The sequence below is a fragment of the Penicillium lagena genome (assembly GCF_028827675.1).
Source record: "Penicillium lagena strain IBT 129212 chromosome Unknown utg000007l_segment0_segment0, whole genome shotgun sequence".
Taxonomy (NCBI): domain Eukaryota; kingdom Fungi; phylum Ascomycota; class Eurotiomycetes; order Eurotiales; family Aspergillaceae; genus Penicillium; species Penicillium lagena.
Window position 1 is genome coordinate 2,302,861 of NW_026623228.1, and position 19,277 is coordinate 2,322,137.

General features: G+C 46.6%; 7 protein-coding genes across 7 annotated transcripts; 6 read left to right on the top strand and 1 right to left on the bottom strand.

Annotated features, from left to right (window-relative positions):
* Positions 1 to 400: 400 nt before the first annotated feature.
* N7510_010473 (glycosyltransferase) lies at positions 401 to 2,701 on the top strand (the record flags this gene model as incomplete). Its single annotated transcript, XM_056982398.1, has 5 exons — positions 401 to 535; positions 759 to 1,462; positions 1,525 to 2,203; positions 2,272 to 2,399; positions 2,461 to 2,701. 5 exons carry the CDS (start codon positions 401 to 403, stop codon positions 2,699 to 2,701), a joined length of 1,887 nt encoding a protein of 628 aa, XP_056830234.1.
* A 1,026-nt stretch (positions 2,702 to 3,727) lies between these two features.
* N7510_010474 (uncharacterized protein) lies at positions 3,728 to 4,045 on the top strand (the record flags this gene model as incomplete). Its single annotated transcript, XM_056982399.1, has 1 exon — positions 3,728 to 4,045. One exon carries the CDS (start codon positions 3,728 to 3,730, stop codon positions 4,043 to 4,045), a length of 318 nt encoding a protein of 105 aa, XP_056830235.1.
* A 1,259-nt stretch (positions 4,046 to 5,304) lies between these two features.
* On the top strand, positions 5,305 to 5,826 carry N7510_010475 (uncharacterized protein; the record flags this gene model as incomplete). Its single annotated transcript, XM_056982400.1, has 2 exons — positions 5,305 to 5,452; positions 5,678 to 5,826. 2 exons carry the CDS (start codon positions 5,305 to 5,307, stop codon positions 5,824 to 5,826), a joined length of 297 nt encoding a protein of 98 aa, XP_056830236.1.
* Positions 5,827 to 6,350: 524 nt separating this feature from the next.
* N7510_010476 (uncharacterized protein) lies at positions 6,351 to 7,313 on the bottom strand (the record flags this gene model as incomplete). Its single annotated transcript, XM_056982401.1, has 1 exon — positions 6,351 to 7,313. One exon carries the CDS (start codon positions 7,311 to 7,313, stop codon positions 6,351 to 6,353), a length of 963 nt encoding a protein of 320 aa, XP_056830237.1.
* Positions 7,314 to 12,420: 5,107 nt separating this feature from the next.
* N7510_010477 (uncharacterized protein) lies at positions 12,421 to 13,227 on the top strand (the record flags this gene model as incomplete). The annotated part of the gene is made up of 1 exon (XM_056982402.1): positions 12,421 to 13,227. The coding sequence occupies one exon, from the start codon at positions 12,421 to 12,423 to the stop codon at positions 13,225 to 13,227; it is 807 nt and encodes a 268-aa protein (XP_056830238.1).
* A 1,142-nt stretch (positions 13,228 to 14,369) lies between these two features.
* On the top strand, positions 14,370 to 14,980 carry N7510_010478 (uncharacterized protein; the record flags this gene model as incomplete). Its single annotated transcript, XM_056982403.1, has 2 exons — positions 14,370 to 14,414; positions 14,663 to 14,980. The coding sequence occupies 2 exons, from the start codon at positions 14,370 to 14,372 to the stop codon at positions 14,978 to 14,980; spliced, it is 363 nt and encodes a 120-aa protein (XP_056830239.1).
* Positions 14,981 to 15,306: 326 nt separating this feature from the next.
* N7510_010479 (class I SAM-dependent methyltransferase) lies at positions 15,307 to 18,101 on the top strand (the record flags this gene model as incomplete). Its single annotated transcript, XM_056982404.1, has 6 exons — positions 15,307 to 15,608; positions 15,699 to 16,378; positions 16,460 to 16,675; positions 16,727 to 17,600; positions 17,657 to 17,898; positions 17,953 to 18,101. The coding sequence occupies 6 exons, from the start codon at positions 15,307 to 15,309 to the stop codon at positions 18,099 to 18,101; spliced, it is 2,463 nt and encodes an 820-aa protein (XP_056830240.1).
* Between the last annotated feature and the right edge of the window lie 1,176 nt (positions 18,102 to 19,277).

A 19,277-nucleotide genomic window follows, 5' to 3' on the forward strand; every position in this document is an offset into this window, starting at 1 on the left:
CTACATACAAGCCTCTTTCTACCTCGTCGGACAGACGTACTACGTGCCAATACTTAAGACAACAGATTTTTAGTTTGCGCAACTATCAGCTGCAGCGCATTACATCAGATCTCAAATATGGCTAACGACACTGAAGCCTTCAAGAAAAACCTAGCAGAAAATGACACAGCATCAGCACTTCTGAGCAACAATCATGCTATCATACCAAGAGACAACGAAAAACCGAGAGCAAAACCGGCAAATACAGCTACAGCAGCCTCACAGCCACCTCCTAATGGTGGCCTCAAGGCCTGGACTCAAGTGCTAGGTGCAAACTTCCTTTTCTTTAATTCTTGGTGAGGCCAGCAATGTTCCACTGTGACTGTGAGATTGGCCTTTCAGAACAGGAGGGTGAGCTAGTATGCCTTCGTCGCCCACTCAATCCTTCCCGCACCCCTTGGCTATCATCAACAAACAAGATTGCAAGCCAACAGTCGCAAATCTTATTTCCTACATAGTTGTCGATACGATGATCTGGGAGGGACTGGGAGATCTTGTGAATGCATGGCGCAGAAAAACGTTGAAACTTGATCCATTGAATTCTATCATGGCATCAAATTTGACTCATCGGTTACGCATACCCTACTCTTATCTATGGTATTATGTCTACGAAACAGATGCGTTAGAATTTGTTTACTTAAATCTTCTTCTTCCAGGTCACCAACATTATTACCGAAACCACGTGACTGGTCTGACAATATTGATATCTGCGGATTCAGTTTTCTCCCTTCAAGACCAGATTATACCCCCCAAAAGAGATCATCGAATTTCTCAAGAAAGGGCCAGTACCAATTTATGTGGGGTTTGGATCAATTGTTGTGGATAATCAAATCAAACTGACAAAAATCATCCTCCATTCAATCAAGCAGGCGGGCCAGCGGGCAATCATTTCGAAGGGCTGGGGAAATCTTGGGGTGGACGGTTTGGATATTCCAGACGACATACTCATCATCGGAAACGTCCCACATGACTGGCCTTTTCAGAAAGTCTCATGCGTGATTCATCATGGTGGCGCGGGTACGACTGCTGCTGGACTAGCAGTCGGCCGCCCAACTATTGTTGTCCCGTTTTTTGGCGACCAACAATTCTGGGGCGAAACTATCGCACGGATTGGAGCAGGACCACTTCCACTTCATCACAAGGGGCTGACTGTGGAAAAACTCGTAGATGCGATTAGAACAGCATTGGAGTCATCGACGAAAGAGAAAGCCAGAGAAATTGGCGCAAAGATGCAGATGGAGTCTGGTGTTAATGCCGGAGTTCGCAATTTCCATCGGCAGCCTGATCTGTCGTCTATGCGATGTGCCATATGTCCTTCTCGGCCTGCCGTGTGGCATCTGAAACACACCGATATCGGGCTGAGTGCATTCGCTGCGTCTATTCTTGTTGAGATGGGACGAATCAGACCAGAGAAGCTAGTGTTGTAAGTTACACCCAGTTCAATATTTCATCTCGAGTGTGCGGTAACGAAAAAAAATCGCATAGGAATCGCCCTAAAGAATATGACACATACAGAGATCCTGCAAGCCCACTAAGCGCAGGAACCCGAATTCTGGTTGGGGTGTTTGCAAAATTGGTAACTGGGCTAGGAGGAATACCTGTAGACGTCGTGACTGACCTTATCTCGGGGATGCGGTCCCTGGGTCATCCCCATGATCACAATGACCTTCGAGAAACATGGCGATGGAGAGTGGATCAGAAACTAATACAGAAGAGAGAGCGCGAATCTGCGAGCCATGGAGAAGGGCCAATGTCGCAAGTAGAGAAGGAGAGAAACGAACACTCCGAATTGCCTGAAGAGGAGCGACTGCAAGAAACTTTAACAGAGTCCGATGACGAGAGAATACTTAATGAGCTGAACCAGATGAGTGGTGTTGTTCTTGAAGGCACCATCGACCGTAGGCGGAGCCTACAACTCGAGAAGAGGCAAACAATGAGCTGTGGCATGCGCCCTTCCCGAAAACGAAGCTTTATTTCTGAAGTGGGAATTCATGGAGGTTGGATGTCGAAGAGGTTTCTGAATGGCATTATCTGGATACCAACAGATCTAACGCTAGGCTTATCGAAAGGCTTTCACAACGCCCCCAAAATGTACCACGACTACACGGTCAAAAAACCCCCGAGTTTCATTGGACTGAGAAGTGGACTCAGAGGTGCGGGCAAAGTGAGTCCAAATTGGCCCTTTGGTTACTACCAAAGACAAAGTTCTAACAAACACACAGGAATTTCGAGAAGGCTTTCATTGTGGTATTAAAGGGTTATTTACGCAACCTCACTGTGCCTTCAAAGAACAAGGAGCGAAAGGCATACCCAAGGCATAGCCGAGGGCATTGGCGGGATTTTTCTCAAGCCTTTAGCTGGTATGTCGCACTGTTTAAATTAGCTAAATACTATCGCTTCGCTTTTTAACATCTGGAACAGGCCTTTGGGGGTTAGCTGGGTATCCCCTGGCCGGAATTCGAAGAATTTGCAAAATTCTCTTGGAAAGCCCCAAGAAGTGGAACTTGTGAAATCTCGAATTATGCAGGGACGGGAAGAGACCAAGGGTTCTACGGCGGACGACTGGGCAGAGGTAGTTCGCAAATGGCTACTACTTGAAGAAGAACTGCATAAGAACAAACGATATTTTGATGATAACAATAACAGCAACAGCCATTTATGATCTTTTTAAAGGGCTTCGATTTGTTCAAAACGCTTTTCTTCCTTTCGCATTTAATTCAGCCTGGGTAATATAGAATTCGGTATTAAAATCATTTGAGTCAGAAGATGCTGTACGCGAATAGATTAGATCAAAAATGCTCAGATATCTAGCTTCGAGAATTGAGCTGTCAACTACGAAGACTCTCTGTCGAATGTTTTATGGCACAGTGAGAAGTGGTCATGCTTGAAGTCAGAGATCTGCTGATCTGGTGGATACTTGAATTTAATCAGCTTATGTTGGAAACAGATTAAATGTGTGAAGAAGAGCGTCTCAAATATCCTTTGACTTTGGTTGAGATCTTGAATACGCTTCTCTCGAGCACAGGTTTCATTCACAAGAATCGAACGCCTGAGAGTGATCTCTCCCCGCGTTGTCCGAATACGTTGAAATTTGAAGATATTGTTCCTTGACTTAGACCAAGCTGGACCTCCCCAAAACCTGTGGGTAGACGGACTGGGCCCGACCTTTCCCGGTTCTTGGCCTGTGTTTGGTCGAGGACATAGACCTGTACGTTGGGTACGGGTTGACGTATTGAGCCCGCACGTTATACGCAGGTTACCAGCGGGGTTTTAACCAATTTAAAGATGAAGAACCTCGTGATATGCATATCCAACGGAAAATGATCTTGGCTAACAAGGCTGGGTTGCAACAGATGAAGTCATCAACAGCTGATATCGTTTTGAAGTAATACATTGGGTAACCTTTACTACCTTTAAGCAGAGACTTTCAGATGTAGTGTTCCGGCATAGAAATTGCCGGAGTGAGACTGGCCATAATGCTGCCTTGTTTAGTTCCTTTTTGTTTTGTCATCGCAGCTTACACACCCTGCACGATCGTCAACAGCTTTCTTCGTGAGCAAGAAGCCAATGAAATATCACTTGAGCTGCTTGAAGAGCCGAAAATGTTCTTCCGCCACGAATTCCGGTTAATAAACCGTACTGTACAGAGCCGGCACACTACCAGTATCTATATATCTACTCCAGAGGAATGCAGTTACAGATATCCAAGTTCACGTATGGCGGCACGTACCACTCCAATGTGCGGCAAGCAACATCCCAGCTCCGCTCGGTCTCCGGGAAGGCACAAAAAGCTGTGAACGAGGAGATTCAGAAACGCATCTGCAATGTCTATTCAGACGGCAAGAACCATATCTCAATCACCGAAAGAGTGGCGACCAAATGCAGCATTTGTCAACTGCTACAATGGGCCCAAAAAGGCGTGGGATATCATTCAGACGAACTCACCTGTCTCGGGTCACACCCTGTAATAGCCAGCCTGAGTCTAGGCGTGGAGCGAGAATTTTGAGTGCGATGAATCGCAACACAGGAGGAAAATGCCACCCATAACGATGGAAATGAACACCAGCAATCCAGATCTCTATCAGATACTTCGGAGAATCAAACAATGTCCGCGCCTCCTTCCGCTGCGCATGCGGACATTCAGGACCAATTCGCCCTCCACCTCTCCCACAATTCGCTCCTGATCATGCATGCAGAGCTGCAGGAGGAGTGGGAAGCAGAAGGCCCAAGACGATGCCCCTACTCTAGCGAACTTCTCGGCATCTTGATAGCTACCTTTTCCATTGTTTCTCGGACCCTAATGCCAAGATTGAGTAGCCCTTGTTTAAGCTCGCGCTGGAAGGAAACTTTAGTATTTCTAGCTGGTAACACATGCAGTAGGATTTACCGAAACGGCTACAATATACACAAGACAGACTGTGCGATGTCCTTGATATGTCTTTAGTTCAGTTAATTCTCGCCATCCAATAATCACCCGACTGGACGTCTCGATAATAATACCAAGCCACACTACCACATATTCAGAGCATTTCAGAAGTGTTCCTTTTAGTGGATATTGAACTGTACCTTATAGTGTCTACCAGGACTGTAGGTGGTCATATCTGCATCCTGGAGCAGTGATGAGCTTATCATTCCTCTAATGGCCGGTGGGTGCAGATTGCTTTCTCATCTGGATCCTGTCCAATCGAAAAAGTCTATCCGCAAAAAAAGACTTCAATCTAACCACAAACAGTAAATTTGACCATACTAAAATTGCCTTTTTAGGTTAGCGCTAATATTTTGCATTTTGTTATTAGTAATTACACACGGGTAGGGTGCAAATATATGTATCCGCATCATAAACAACTTTATTAAATATCTAAGCCTCATAAGGAGACGTGATATAATCTAAACATTACTAGGATATAATCGAACCTTATGTTAAACTATTCTCGTAGAGATATTGAGTTGCCATTCATCGCATTTGCTATGGTATTTTTGGGGTGGGCGAGTCTTTGTGGATTACGTTATATGATCGCATCCATTGCCAAATGGCGGGGCAGACGAGGAAACCTCAATCTCCCACTTCCCCACCGCCCCTTTGATTAATAGTCCATCGTGTACTTTTGGGAACGGAAGACCGTCTGCTTCCAAGGATCAATTTCGGACTACCAATTAATACATATTCTTAAACACAACGAAAACGGAACTTGAATATTTTTCGTAAGTTTATTGTCCAAGTCCAAAATTACTGAACCAGGCTAAAAGCAGCATGAAAGCTCTAAAATGGACGTCCACACTCAAAATGAGCATAACCGGCGGGTTGTGGCCCGCTATTGGGAAGAGGTCTGGACCAAAGGAAATCTCAGTGTGATTGACGAACTGTGCTCCGACAATTACACAGTCTTCTACCCGCTACATGGTCAAGTTACCGGTAAGCCGGCAGCGAAGAAAATGCTTTCTGATTTCAAGAAGGTGTGTACAGTCTGAGAGGGAATTTACTTAGTTAGCTGACTTGGCTTGGATGAACAGTCATTTCCGAACATCTCTTTTAGACTACTTTCGCCATTCCCTTTGATTGCAGAAAATAACTACGTTGTTGTTCGTTGGTTTGGAGGCGGAAAGCACACGGGTCAAGCTTTTTTCGATTTTCCCATAGGAAGTTTGCCTCAAGCCAATTCGGGTAAAGAAATGCGTTTCTCAGGTACCACGATATTCACACTCATGGATGGCAAGATTGTGGAAGAAATTGGAGAAGAATCCGCACTACTGGCACTCCAGCAATTGGGCTTGGTGCCAACGAGCTAAAATCAAGATAAGAATATTCATCTCTCTTTTCTTTAACGCATTGGCTGTCTCCGTCCTCCAAGAACGAATGGTGATCGTGAGAGTTGCATATACCTACAGTGCTCAATGGCTTGATACTCCAAAAAGATCATTTAGTTACTCCATGAGCACATAGTATTCCGGTGCTAGTACTCTCAGACTTGCTTATCAATCGATTTAAGAGGAGAGTTTGATATGATCTTAAATTTTGGCCTAGCTAAAGGAGCTCAGAAAGAAAATAGGCGGTAGGCGGTTGGATCTCATGTGTAACCAAGAGTTTCTTTGGTTGGTAACAGAGTATCTTGCTTGAACAGCTTTTCCAGGAACTCTTGTTGCAGGGCTTGTAGTGCGGTAACTTGAAATCCAATCTGCTTTTTTTGTACCCAAGTCAGAAAGAGAGAGGGAGAAATTCGAGATTGCACCCAAGGTAGTCTAGCCATCTTTGAACGATTCAAACAAAGATCAGATAACTGAAGGGTAAATCCACGTGTGGGAAAATGATGCCTTCAAGGCCAGGCAGCTCCAAAAAATTTTGCGATAGGCAGTTCTCCATGCATATCAGAATATCCGGTGCGGCGCAGTAGCTCCGCTAACCGCATAGTAAAAAAAGTCTTGTGGTCTACACTTGTACTCCGTGAAACAGCAGTGGAGTATACAAACGTCAAAGAATTCTCACCGGGAGCGAACGGCGGAATATCATTAACTGTGGATTGAAGGCGACACAGTAAAGCATCAAGTTCCGTCGAAAAAACCGAAGTTCCGTTGAATGAACTTGTGGATGGAAACGAGTTGTAGATATGACAAGCTTGAGTAACGGCGCTCTCCAGGTTCAAAAAAATGTTGCGAAAGTTTGGTTGATTTGGTTGATTGAGTTGCTGTGTATGATACTGGTCTTGCATCGATTTGGTTTTCTGGGCTAGGCTATACAACCCTTTGAACTGATAAAGCGGGTGCACAAGCGTTTTTATCCTGTTATTCGTAAAAGACGTTAGCATTCGCCTCTTGATGTTTAGCGATATAGTATGCTCTAAGAGCTCAGCATACATCTGTATTTGATCCAAGAGAAATTGAACCAGGACTTCGCTTGACTTTTGCTTATGAGATATGCTCATTCGAGCCCAAGAGTCCACTAGTCGTACAAGTGTCGGATATTCTCTCGTTCCACTTATTATGTCGTCGATAAGTAGCCCGAGAATAGTCGCCAAAGCAGACACTGAGTCAGAATCAGAAAACCTTTCGGTTGATACTTTCTGTAGACCTCTGACGGCAGCCGATCTGTATTTCACAATCTCGACAGTGCTATATGTGCCTCGGATGGCCTGAATGTGGCTTGCGGAAGCAGCAAGGAAGGAGTTTTGGACAGTTTCATTGCTCATGACTAGTGGGATGATATGGTTGACATAGTCATTGGTCGACGCTTCGGTCAGGTTCAGACTGGGAGCAATATTATCACAAACTATAGAGCGCATAAATTAGCGAAATATCTGTGCTAACATATGATGCGACTACAAACTTACAATTCTGTAATAGCCTGTGTGCTGATGCGCTGCGATTGTCAAGATAAGGCAAGATATTTGGATACTGGAAAGCCATATGCTGTCGCGGCGACAAAAGCTGCCACGATGTCCGGTCCGTCAAAACTGTTGGATCGGCAGCAGGTGTATCTTGAGCTATCCACAGAAAAACACCAGGGCGAGATTCAGTGGCCTGATAGCTATGCGCAGCAAAAGGCCTGGTAGATGGAATTAATGCCAGAGTGCATTGCATCCAAATATCGGCGGCTTGCTGTAAGCGTGTTTCCTCAGATCGCAAGCGCAATACTTCAGCTTCTAGCGCACTGATGTAATCATGAGTGCGCTTTCGGTGGTTCCTTTATGTCTAATCAGCTTTATTTCTTTGCGGCCTTTTGCATCCTTCATACCGCTGAGCTCGTACTGCTTGTTCCCGCTTCATGCCTGGGGGCGGTTTACGCTGGGTCGCCATGGCAGTCACTTCACGGCTCTGAGGAGTGATAGGTGCTTGAAAATGGAAATTGCCTAGTAGATTCCGTTGCCGACTCATGATTGAGTGGTAATTCTTCTGCGGCCGGTCCATGCTTACGCTCACGTTGTCCACCGAAGTGATGTTGGTTTCTGCGCTCGGTATATTTTGGAGCGTATTCGTTTTAATCGTTTGTCTGATTGCGTATCTTCCAGTAACGTGTATTAAAGAGTCATGCCATGCGATCACGGACAAGCGGCAGATGGCTCCCCTTCATCCACTTTCGCTTAGAAATCAGCATGCACCAGTGGCAGTTATAGTCTTCCGTAGACCGCCGTTTTCCGCCGTCCAACTGGCAGATCATACCAATAGATTATGTCAATGGTCACGTGATTTTAAATTTGCGGCCGCTTTTGTCAAGAATTGGAACTCCTACAGGTCACTATCATGATTTACATCAGAAAGTGCGGTTCTACCTAGGTATATTTCAGCCTTGGAAGATGATAGACGGGCGGAATATTGAATATTTATCCCTAGCTGCCAGTCTTTTTTCGGAGAAGAAGAGCTCAATGCTGCATTTCGCAGGGTGCTTATTGAATGGTACCCGGATATGAAACGACATCAGCATCATGCAAGACAAAGTCTATTTACGGCCCATTGATCATACAAATGCTAGATGATTCATGCCTGGTTTGCACATAGCCAAGCCAAAAACGTCTGCAAATATCCTTCATAACTTCTGTCACAAAAAGATTCCCAATTGAGAAATACGAGATTGAAATTTGAGGCTATGAGCATGAATTCGTGACGCGTCCACACGTCCGATTATTGAAAATGACTTGTGCTTTGCTACATCGTACTTAAAAAACCGTGCAGGCTTTTACTCAAAGGGGCAACTTCCAAGGTTGGTATTTCTCGCCTCCTCGAACTGAAGATACTTTTGGTGACGATGTGGCTAGTCGAGCTCGGAAATTTGGGGTCTTGACGATGAAGAAATACGAATGATGTGGATACGAAGCGGGCATCCTGGGCGTCGGGTGATAGGAAGAAATCTCGCACTTTGCAGACACTATTCTCGGCTTCGGACGCTGCAAATCAAAGCGTCCACAAAGGAGGTTTCGAAAGTTTCACATCGAAGCACATATTAGCGACAGGATTATACCTTAGCAAGAACATGGTCATTTTGAGCTATACACAAATTTGAAAAACGCTTTACGTCAAAATCACGATCGTACTCGATTCTCAACCAACCAATCTTTTTCACAAAGATTATACATGAAATGCCCGCTGCTTGTAATGTAGATACTGATTTTTGTGACCCGTTCACCTTGCACTCTCAACCGAAGTTTTTTCCAAAGAATGCGGTGTTTTTGCATTAACGATATCTTCTAAGCAAAAGATCCTCTGCGCCACTGAACCTCGATTTACTCATTGTTTTGCATATTGTCTACGCAATATAGTCGTTGCCTTCGGCTGGGCGAACATCATGGACACAGTGGCTCAACCCCATAGCTGCAAGCGTGCTCAGAACGTAGGCCCGGCTGTTTGGCAAATGACACACAGCCAATTTGAATTCCGCAACTGTCCAGCAAAATGAACAAACCTTGGTAGTATAATGTCTCCATACAGAGAATTGGGTTCTTCATTGAGTTGCCAATGTGGGATGGAGTATGTGCTTGAATGGAAAGAGCCTTGTGTTTCGCTATTATTACCTATTGAGCGAATAGGAGATTCAGATAACGTAATTCACTACCGAGTCGCCCACCCTACCGAACCGCCCGCTCCGCCCGGTCCCTACTAATATTTTTGAATATTGCTCGACCACCAGGAACAGTATGAAATTGATAAATACAGTAAATTAATTCGGGCAGCGTGTTCTATTATGCCCGAGTGTATTACAGTTCGAGCAGCGCGGCGGCGCTCTTTGAAACGTCGTTTTTCCTGTCCCACTAGGCCCTGCCGCTGTAGTATTATTGGCACGAATATACTCGTCCTCCCACTGTGCGCGCGTACAACCCTCCAATCGACTGATACTTGTGCCAAGAATTGCTTGTTTTTTCTGCTGTTTGGCATGAGCGGTGCGCATTCGGTTGATATCGGCTAAATAGAGCGTTTTTTCATGCATACTAGCGCGCGCGCTCTTTGCCAACTGTTCAATTTGCACCAAAGCTCTCTCGATATTGTTATCCAGTTCTAATTGGCAAGCGTGCTGTAGCAATTTGCCAATTGACCGCGTTTGCCGCTGAATTTCAATAGGTTTCTGTGGTGTACAGGGGATAAAACCGCTGCTTCCACTCTCTCCTGCCCTACTACCCGGGGGGGTAATATCGATAGAGATATTCAATTTATCCAATACCCGCTGCGCATTAAGAGGTAGAAGACCGGCGCCAGCAAAAGCATTTTGAATAGTCGATTGTGTATATGCTTTTGCGCGCGCAAGGGGGTAAATAGACAAGAAATCAAGCTTGTCAATATGGTGTATACCATTCACAATCATCGATTGAATCAATTGACCATATTCTTGCTTGATAATAGAGAAACAACCCACATCAAGCGGCTGGAGTAGGTGGGATGAATGTGGCGGCATACAAATAGAGATAATATTATTATCTCTACATATTTGGTCAAATTGAGCGGTCATATGGCTTCCATGTCCATCCAAAATTAGGACACGCCACTTGCCCTTCGTACGGCCATTAGTCAATGGTATAAAGTGATTTGTTAACCACCGAAGGCCAATTTCATTAGTCGTCCATCCATTGTCGCTAACCTCAATACACCAGTCGCAAGGGAGGTTGATTTCGGAAGAAAACCAAGCCGAATTGTAGGTTTTTGCTTTGAATATAATTGTTGGTGGAAGTGCCCATCCACTCATACAAATTGTTTCAACTGCTGTTACCCACTCGCGATTCCCTGGCTGAATTTTAGCCCTTCGTCAATAGTAACCAGCTCGGGGTACTACTTTAGAAGTGCTACAGAGGCCCATTGCGAAACCAGTTTCGTCAAAATTGTAGATATCGTCTTGGTGGATACCATAGGTGCAAATAACCTCTTGAACAAGGTCAAACCATTGTTGAATTAGCTTTGGGTCCTCACAGAGAGCGCGCTGATAGTCCCTGCGCCGTGTATATCGTGTATCAAGCTCTGGTGTACGCTTGATAAACTTGGTGACCCAATTCTTGCCAACCGTTACTAGAGGACCTTGGCCGCGCTGAGATAGTAGTAAATTCGCCATCTCTCGCACTAATTCATGCCGAGGAGCAATTCCACGGTCGTCCATAGAAAGAACCCAATTCTCTAGCGATTTCTCCTCTAATTCGGTCAATTTATGGCTGTTTGCGCGCGTCGTAGCGCGTTCTGTGGTGCCGCTGCGGCGATCGCGAAGGGTGGTGCGCGGAACACTGTATAGATCCGCAGCGCGTCGTACAGTCAATTTTTCGTCATTTTTGAGAGCCTCAATAGCAAGTAATAGCCTGCCCTCTTGATTCTGACGCGTATGGGTAGTAATATTGCGAATTGGTGACATGGTCGCTGAATGAAGTGGTAGGAGTAGATAAATTTACGCGTTCGCGGGCGGAGCGGGCGGTTCGGTAGGGTGGGCGACTCGGTAGTGAATTACGTTATCCTCGCTGAGTCAACATACCAGGACGCGTTTCTTTCCACGCGCTCAAATGGCGATGGCAATATCTGGCAGAGTCTAGACGGCCCCGGGTTTTCGTAATAGCACCGACATTCTGTGTAAAATGGATCATTGTAAAAATCGGCAGAATTAGGAGCACATGCGGCGCCAGCAAGATTCTTATGAAGTCTGTAGGCCCATATAAGCACTGTAATGTAGAGAGCTGCTTCTTGCATCAAGCCAAACATTAATGCGGTGGGCTCGGGTACGTCGGCGATGAGGGACACCAGGGTGAAGGGAATGTTTATATTGAAAGTATCTCCCATGTTGAGTCCATAAACATCTGGACCGTGGGTATTGAAAATACTAGGACGGTACGACTCGCATCCGGTTCTAAAGAGAGTCCAGTTAAGTATATCGGGGGTGATGGGAGCATTTTCTTCAGTCCATTTGGATCTCCAATGAGCGAGTTGCTCGAAGGTGTGACCTAGCCGACGTTGAAGATCTGGAACGGTCGATAAAGTTTCTTTGCAAGTGATGCTGAATTTACCAAGGACCCATTGAGGGCGCTCGTCCAGAACGGCATCTGTTTCCTGAATGATTCCAGGAATTTCAGACATGATGTCAAGAAGTTTACTCCAGTTCCTTTTGTTTTCCAACGACGATGGGGTTGTCAGCCATCGTTCCACTTCAAGAAAGATGTATTGACGCCGAACTAATGCGTTCGCTATCTGTAACAGCGTTGAAAAAACGTTAGCTTCCGGGTACTTCCAAATGTACGGCAAAACGAAGCAATGCTCGCCATTGTGAACCTGCAAGATTCGAAAATAGGCAGAACCAATCACCCGAGACCACATGCCCCTGCTAGTACCTCTGACCGAACACCTAGAGGAGTTAGGACCGAGCGCGGCTGATTTGTCGGTCCAAGACATCAATTTGTTTTTTCTCGTACGGTTGACACCGGTCCTAAAGAAAGCATGATTGGGAGTACGTTCTGCTCTCTCGACCTTAAGAAGACTCCCCAGGTGACCTCGAGGCCTTCGGAAGTCCTGGGGAAGCGGTCGGGAATCGGTAACAAAAAACGTCGGTGCGTCGGGGGGGCCCTCGAGGTTCTGCCGGCATCGCCTGGGGCGGCAGGCGGTCGGTGGAACCGGTCGGTCATTGGCCCGACCGGTTCCCCGGTGGGGCGCGGCGCGGAAACGGTCGGCCATTGGCCCCCGATCGATCTATACGGGAACGGGATCGTCGAGGATGTGATGGATCGGCTTCCCTCCAGCTCTCTCAGGCAGGGAGAATCCCTCCCCCTCTGGTCCGTCTCACTGGGGTTCCAATCCGGGGGCCCCTGCACGGACGAACGATCAGCCACGCGCCGTCGATTCCCCCTGAGCCCCCCGACCTGGTTCCGATTCCACTACATGATCGTAGGTCGGTGGGACGAGCCTGGTCGATCCGACGACGATGGCCGGGCAACCGCAACCTCGTGCCCTGTTCGAGTACGAAACGAGTCACAACGCCATCGTCTGCAGCGTGTGTCGCGTGGGGATCCGGCCCGTATGAAGGAGCGCCATCTCTACGAGACACACGGGATTCTCAACCCGACCGAATGCCAGCGACACTTCGCCGCCATCCCGGATGGGACGGCCCCGCTCTACGACCACTCCGACTTTGTCCCACTCCCGGACGGCTCGCACCTATTGCCGTCGCTCGCGATCCACGATCTCTGGGTCTGTGACAGGAAAAACATCCAGCTTTTTCCACACAGCATTTGCAGAGCGTGTGAATGAGAATATGCCATTTTGAAGGGATCAAATAAGACCAGAGGAGAGCCAAGGAAGCACCTGGATCATACTTCTAAGCGGAAATTCTATTATCTAGGTGCTGAGATTCTTCATTCGGGCATGCAATGCATTTCCGCGAAATTAATCCTTTCATCTTAGCTTAACCGTCAATAACTTGTCTTAGGTTAGATAAAACTGACAGTAACTTACTTTCAGGCTGAGTGACGTACAGTACTATATGGGTCCAAGGATGCGACACAGACAACTTTCACTCAACGGGCTGGTTGAGTATACTATATTAGAACCCTGCCTCAATAATATTGTGGCGACCGTTTCTGTCTTCCTCTTCCCAATATAAAAGTTGGTTTCTCGGAACCAGGTAGGACAGTGCCAAAAGTCTATAAACGTTAACCAGATTAATGAAATTGGAGGGGCAGGTCTAACCCAAACCAGACCTTTATCCTTTACAGTGATTCCAACCAAATACTTTTTAGAAACTACAATATACTGGACTTCGGTTCAACAAATTCTAAAGCTGTCAGCCTCTAGTTCACCTTAATTTTGCAGCGTGCAATTGATAGCGCTCCTGAACACATATGACCATGAAGATGATTGGATATTCATTACTTACCTTGGTTGATACATATGACCAGTAATTGAATCTCAATATACACGGCGAACGAACGACGTTTCATATTTGAAGCATTCAAAGTTTCATGAAGTTGTTACCAGCGTTAGCAAGTTGGCCGGTGTGTAAAGTGATGTCAAGGCTAGAATAAACCAAAGCGTGTAGTATCGCTCGAAGAAGTTGCGATCATATTGTGAAAGATATAGTAATGTTGAACAGAATGAGAGTATACTAAATGAAGTGAGCTAAACTAGTTATATTACCATAATACATTCCTAATAAACAGAAAGGTAAGACTTGCTTGCTCCCAAGGCCAACTGCATCTCTGACAAAAAATTTTCACAGTCCATCTGTGACGCACCAAAACATGCAGCATTACTGTGATCCGGTTAACTATATTAGACGCGTGTGATATCAATGGCATCAGTATTATAGTAAAATTGTAGTGAATGTTAAACAAAAGAGTAGCATCTAGCAAGGCATCGTTAAGCTCATTGGATCTAAACTTGACATTTTGAAAATGGACGCTTACACGAAGAACCTGCGGGTGAAATTTGTAACTTACGTTCGCTTCTGATTTACTGAAATGGGCCCTCTTTGTCTGGAAAATTGACTGTGCGTCAGAATTGCTATAGGCTCAGCATGTTGAACTCAAACGTTTTGAATAGTCGTTGAATCAATATGTAGAAAGACATGGGCATTTGACCTTTCTTTTCTTATTAGAGGCCACTGGCCTGCAGCGATGGGTCGGGGAAACGATTTCACACACACATATTATAATACATAGACACACACATAATGTCTGCGTCCTAGTCCCGCTTTGTCAGTGCCGTGTTGGGAGCGCCATGGATCGCACCTGGGACCCGGCCCCAGGTGCGATCCACCAAGGGCCCGTGGAATGCAAAGCAACAAAACAGCGCAAATGCACCAAACACAACAAACTGCGCTATGACCGCATCCGGGGCTCCATTTAGCTCAAGGCTCTCCACATCGTTCACGGTCTGGCTGCGCAGGGCGCCAGCACGAGTGGGAACCGCGCGAAGTCAGACGGCAAGGCACGGGATGGTCATCTTTTCGCTGTCCAATCTGATCGAAGTAAATTCGCGCCGCGTCCTGCTGGCCTTGCTCTAGACTTGCGGGGCTCGATCATGTTACAATCAGGATGACGGAAGAGGTCTCACAAGAGAAAAGGCTTGGTAGAAACAGTTTAATTAACTTCCATTGCCCTTGATCCTTCGTGTCTCCTCGTCCAATTTTCGTGCGCTCCGCTGTGGTTTCACTGGCTGTCTGGGTCGTTGCCCCCACACTCCAACCACCAATTGCACCATTCTAGACAACCACCCTGGGTAAGTCTGGCCGTTCTGCACAACATAATATCCTTTGTTCTCTAGTAGTTGTCTTTGGCTCTGCTTGGTCTTCTCTTTCCGCTTTCTCGTATCTCATTTCCAGCAACCAAGATGCCACCTTCGGCAATTCGCAACGACAGCGATGCTGTCGAGATCGTGGATATACACCAGAGCTGCATGGACATCTCTCTCGCGGACGAAATTCGCACCCGAATCAATCCTCCAGAGGGTGTCGCGCTCTCGCTTCCCACTTTACTGCTATACGACGCCAGGGGGCTCAAGCTGTTCGAGAAAATCACGTACCTGGACGAGTACTACCTAACCAACGCGGAGATCGAGGTGTTAACCGCCAATGCGAAGCGCATCGTCGAACGGATACCAGAAAATGCCCAGATGATGGAGCTTGGTAGTGGGTCTGTTATCATTGCACTCTATATCCGCAGCCTGAATTATGCGTCGTAGAGTGTTGTGCCTTCTGAGACTCCTCTAACATTTTCGTCTAGAAATTTGCGGAAGATTGAGATCTTGCTCCGGGAATGCGAGCGCATGAAGAAAACAGTGGATTACTACGCGCTGGATCTTTCACTGGATGAATTGAAGCGCACCTTTTCCAAAATCAATCCAGAAAGTTTTGCCTATGTGGGACTGCATGGTATTCTTGGCACGTACGACGACGGTCTCCGCTGGCTGAAGAATGCCGAGAATCGGACGAGGCCGACTGTGATAATATCGATTGGATCATCCATCGGCAACTTCAGTCGCTCCAGTGCCCCGGAATTTCTCGCTGGCTTTGCGAAATCGTTGAATGCATCCGACTTGATGATCATTGGCTTGGACGCGTGCCAGGACCCAGATCGGGTGTTCAAGGCGTACAATGACTCCGAAGGCGTCACTCGCGCATTCTATGAAAATGGACTAGTCCACGCTAATAGCGTTCTGGGGTTCGACGCGTTCAAGGCCGACGAGTGGGACATTTTTACTGCGTATGATATTCCTGGCGGGCGACACCACGCTTACTACTCGCCCAAAGTGGACGTAGTGATCAATGAACGAACAATCCGGAAGGGCGAAAAAGTGCAGTTTGAAGAGTCGGTCAAGTACAATCGCCGGGAGCGAGACATTTTGTGGCGCGAAGCAGCGTTGGTTCTTCAGGCCGAGTTTGGCAATGATACCGATACTTATTGTACGTGTTTAGCAGACTCTATCCACACCCTCTCTCACTCCCTCTTTGCCTATCGCACTATGCTAACCTCTAACCTGCTAGATATCCATCTGCTGTCGCCCTCTTCCCTCACCTTCCCCACCGACCCGGCTCGGTATGCTGCCCATCCCGTCCTCCAAGCCGAGGATTTCCAGACTCTCTGGACGACATGGGATATCGTCACCAAGACTATGATTCCTCGCGAGGAGCTCTGGTCTAAGCCGATCAAGCTCCGCAACGAACTGATATTCTACCTGGGCCATATTCCGACATTTTGTGGTTAGTCCTGACACTCGATAATCCTCGGCGTCTCAACACTAATCCTACTAGACATTCATCTTACTCGAGCTTTGGGAGGCAACCCTACGGAACCCAGCTCTTATCGCCAGATTTTTGAACGTGGTATTGACCCTGATGTACAAGATCCCACGCAGTGTCATGCCCACAGCGAGACGCCCGACGAATGGCCACAGCTGGACGAGATCTTGGATTACCAAGAACGCGTCCGCAACCGCGTCCGGGCACTGATCAATAAAGGACGCATTACAGACCGATGTGTTGCGGAAGCTCTCTGGATAGGTCTCGAGCATGAAGTGATGCACCTGGAGACTTTTCTTTACATGCTGCTTCAAAGTGACAAGGTGCTGCCACCTGTCGGCGTGGAACGGCCTGACTTCGCACACTTGGCTAAGCAAGCGAAGGAGAAGACAAAACCTAACAGGTGGTTTACTATTCCTGAACAGCAATTGGCTATTGGCCTAGAAGACTCGAACGAGAAAGTGCTACCGCGGACCTCTTTCGGTTGGGATAATGAAAAGCCTCAGAGGACCGTGGCGGTGCACACTTTTGAGGCTCAAGCCCGCCCAATCACCAATGGTGAATACGCAAAATTCTTGCAGTATAACAAGATTCAAACACGGCCAGCCTCCTGGACCCAAGCTTCCCAGGATGGTAGTACCTCACAGAACAGCAACGGTTCCCTCACGGACGAATTCCTGGACAAATTTGCCATTCGGAGCGTATTTGGGCCTGTCCCTCTGAAGCTCGCCGAAGATTGGCCATTGATGGCTTCCTACGATGAGCTGGCCGTTTATGCTAAATGGGCCAAATGTCGTATCCCTACGCTCGATGAGGTCAAGAGCATTTATCAGTACTCCGCCCAGCTTCATGGCAAAGATTGTCACCCCGCTACGAATGGCATGAGGTTTGTGTGGCCCGGTCGGATCGAGGAATAGAGGGGATAGCTAATTGTCTCGGCAGCAACGGAACGAACGGGTCATCGACAAATGGGCACAGGTCACGATCTCAGGGCCGTCTGCCAGTTTTTGTGGACCTCGATGGTTGCAACGTTGGCTTCCGCCACTGGCACCCTACCCCAGTCACCCCACAAGGTGACCGCCTCGTTGGTCAGGGTGAACTGGGTGGCGTCTGGGAATGGACCAGTACGCCACTGACGCCGCACGAAGGATTCAAGCCTATGGAGATCTATCCGAGTTATACTTGTAAGTGATCCTAGGGTCCCTAGGATCTTGCCTGTCTGCTGACCTGTTTTGCAGCGGATTTCTTCGATGGAAAGCACTATGTCGTCCTCGGTGGTTCTTGGGCCACTATCCCACGGATCGCTGGCCGGACGACCTTCGTCAATTGGTATCAGCACAACTACCTATATGCATGGGCAGGTGCACGGCTAGTGAGGGATCTGTGAAGAATAATCTTGCTTCTTTTCTCTACGAGCGTTCAATTGGGTGCAAACAAGTAATAAACGAATTAAATGCGGGAAGAAGAATGCAGTCCTATGCCCCATACGGCCAATCTGATTCCGCTCCGTAACGAGCCAATGGTGGAGTTTGTGCGAACACGTAACGAAACTTGATTGCTCAATTAGAGATAACTGAAATTAGCATCTCCTGTCTTAATGTCGGGGAAACGGGTTTCAAATACTGGAAAAACAATGAAACTCCAGAAAGAGGGATGATATCATCTTTGAAATTCGTGATTTTAATACTAACATAGCATGACGGAGCATTAGCATTTTCCGAATTACTTCGGCATCATTCGGCCCTTCTGAAACAAGAGTCATTCCATAAAGATTTTCGGAATTTTTCAGACACCTATCTTTTGGTCAAATAATGCTTAATATTAGAGTTTTGAACTAATCCCAATATGTCAGATTGATGTGGAAGCTTGTTGCCATGAACATTAATGGGCCTACCATAGGTCCGCGACCCATGTTTTGAATGCCCTATTTGCCGTTAAAAATTTTTTTGGTATACTTTTACGTTTGTATTTACAAGAAAATTTTATTTTCATTACCGAATCATTAAAATATGTTGTCTCAGATGTAAGATTCAATGTCATCATAAATCAAATCCCGGAGAACCATGCATTTGTTGAATAGCTGTAATTCAAGTAGAAACAAACTCAAAGGCATTCTGTATTCTCGAGATTTCAACAATTAAATAAAACAGAAAAGGCCATTGCCGCGTAGTTGACAGGTGTTGAAAATGAGGAATTGACCCGAGGGCTTAACGCCAAAACCGTCCAAAACATCACGAGAGCAATCAAGTCATTCACTAAGCTTTATAAGTAGACTTTCGACTATGGAAATGAAATTGCTGACGCAACAAAGAGTTTCTTCGAGCAGGAGTTGTCGGTGTCAATCTGGAAGACTTCAGCAGGTCAACCAGACAGTTTTACAGCAAATATATAGGCAGCAGAGCGAGTAAAAGTGGTTTTAAATACTTTTCGGCTATTTTGGGATCTCTGCTTTTATGGTCAAGATGTAATACGTTAGTGTATGCGAAAGCTTTCAAGAAGTGATTGATCGCGGGCAAGCATACCTTGATGCGTGACGGTCTTGATATGTCTCAAAAGCCGTTGA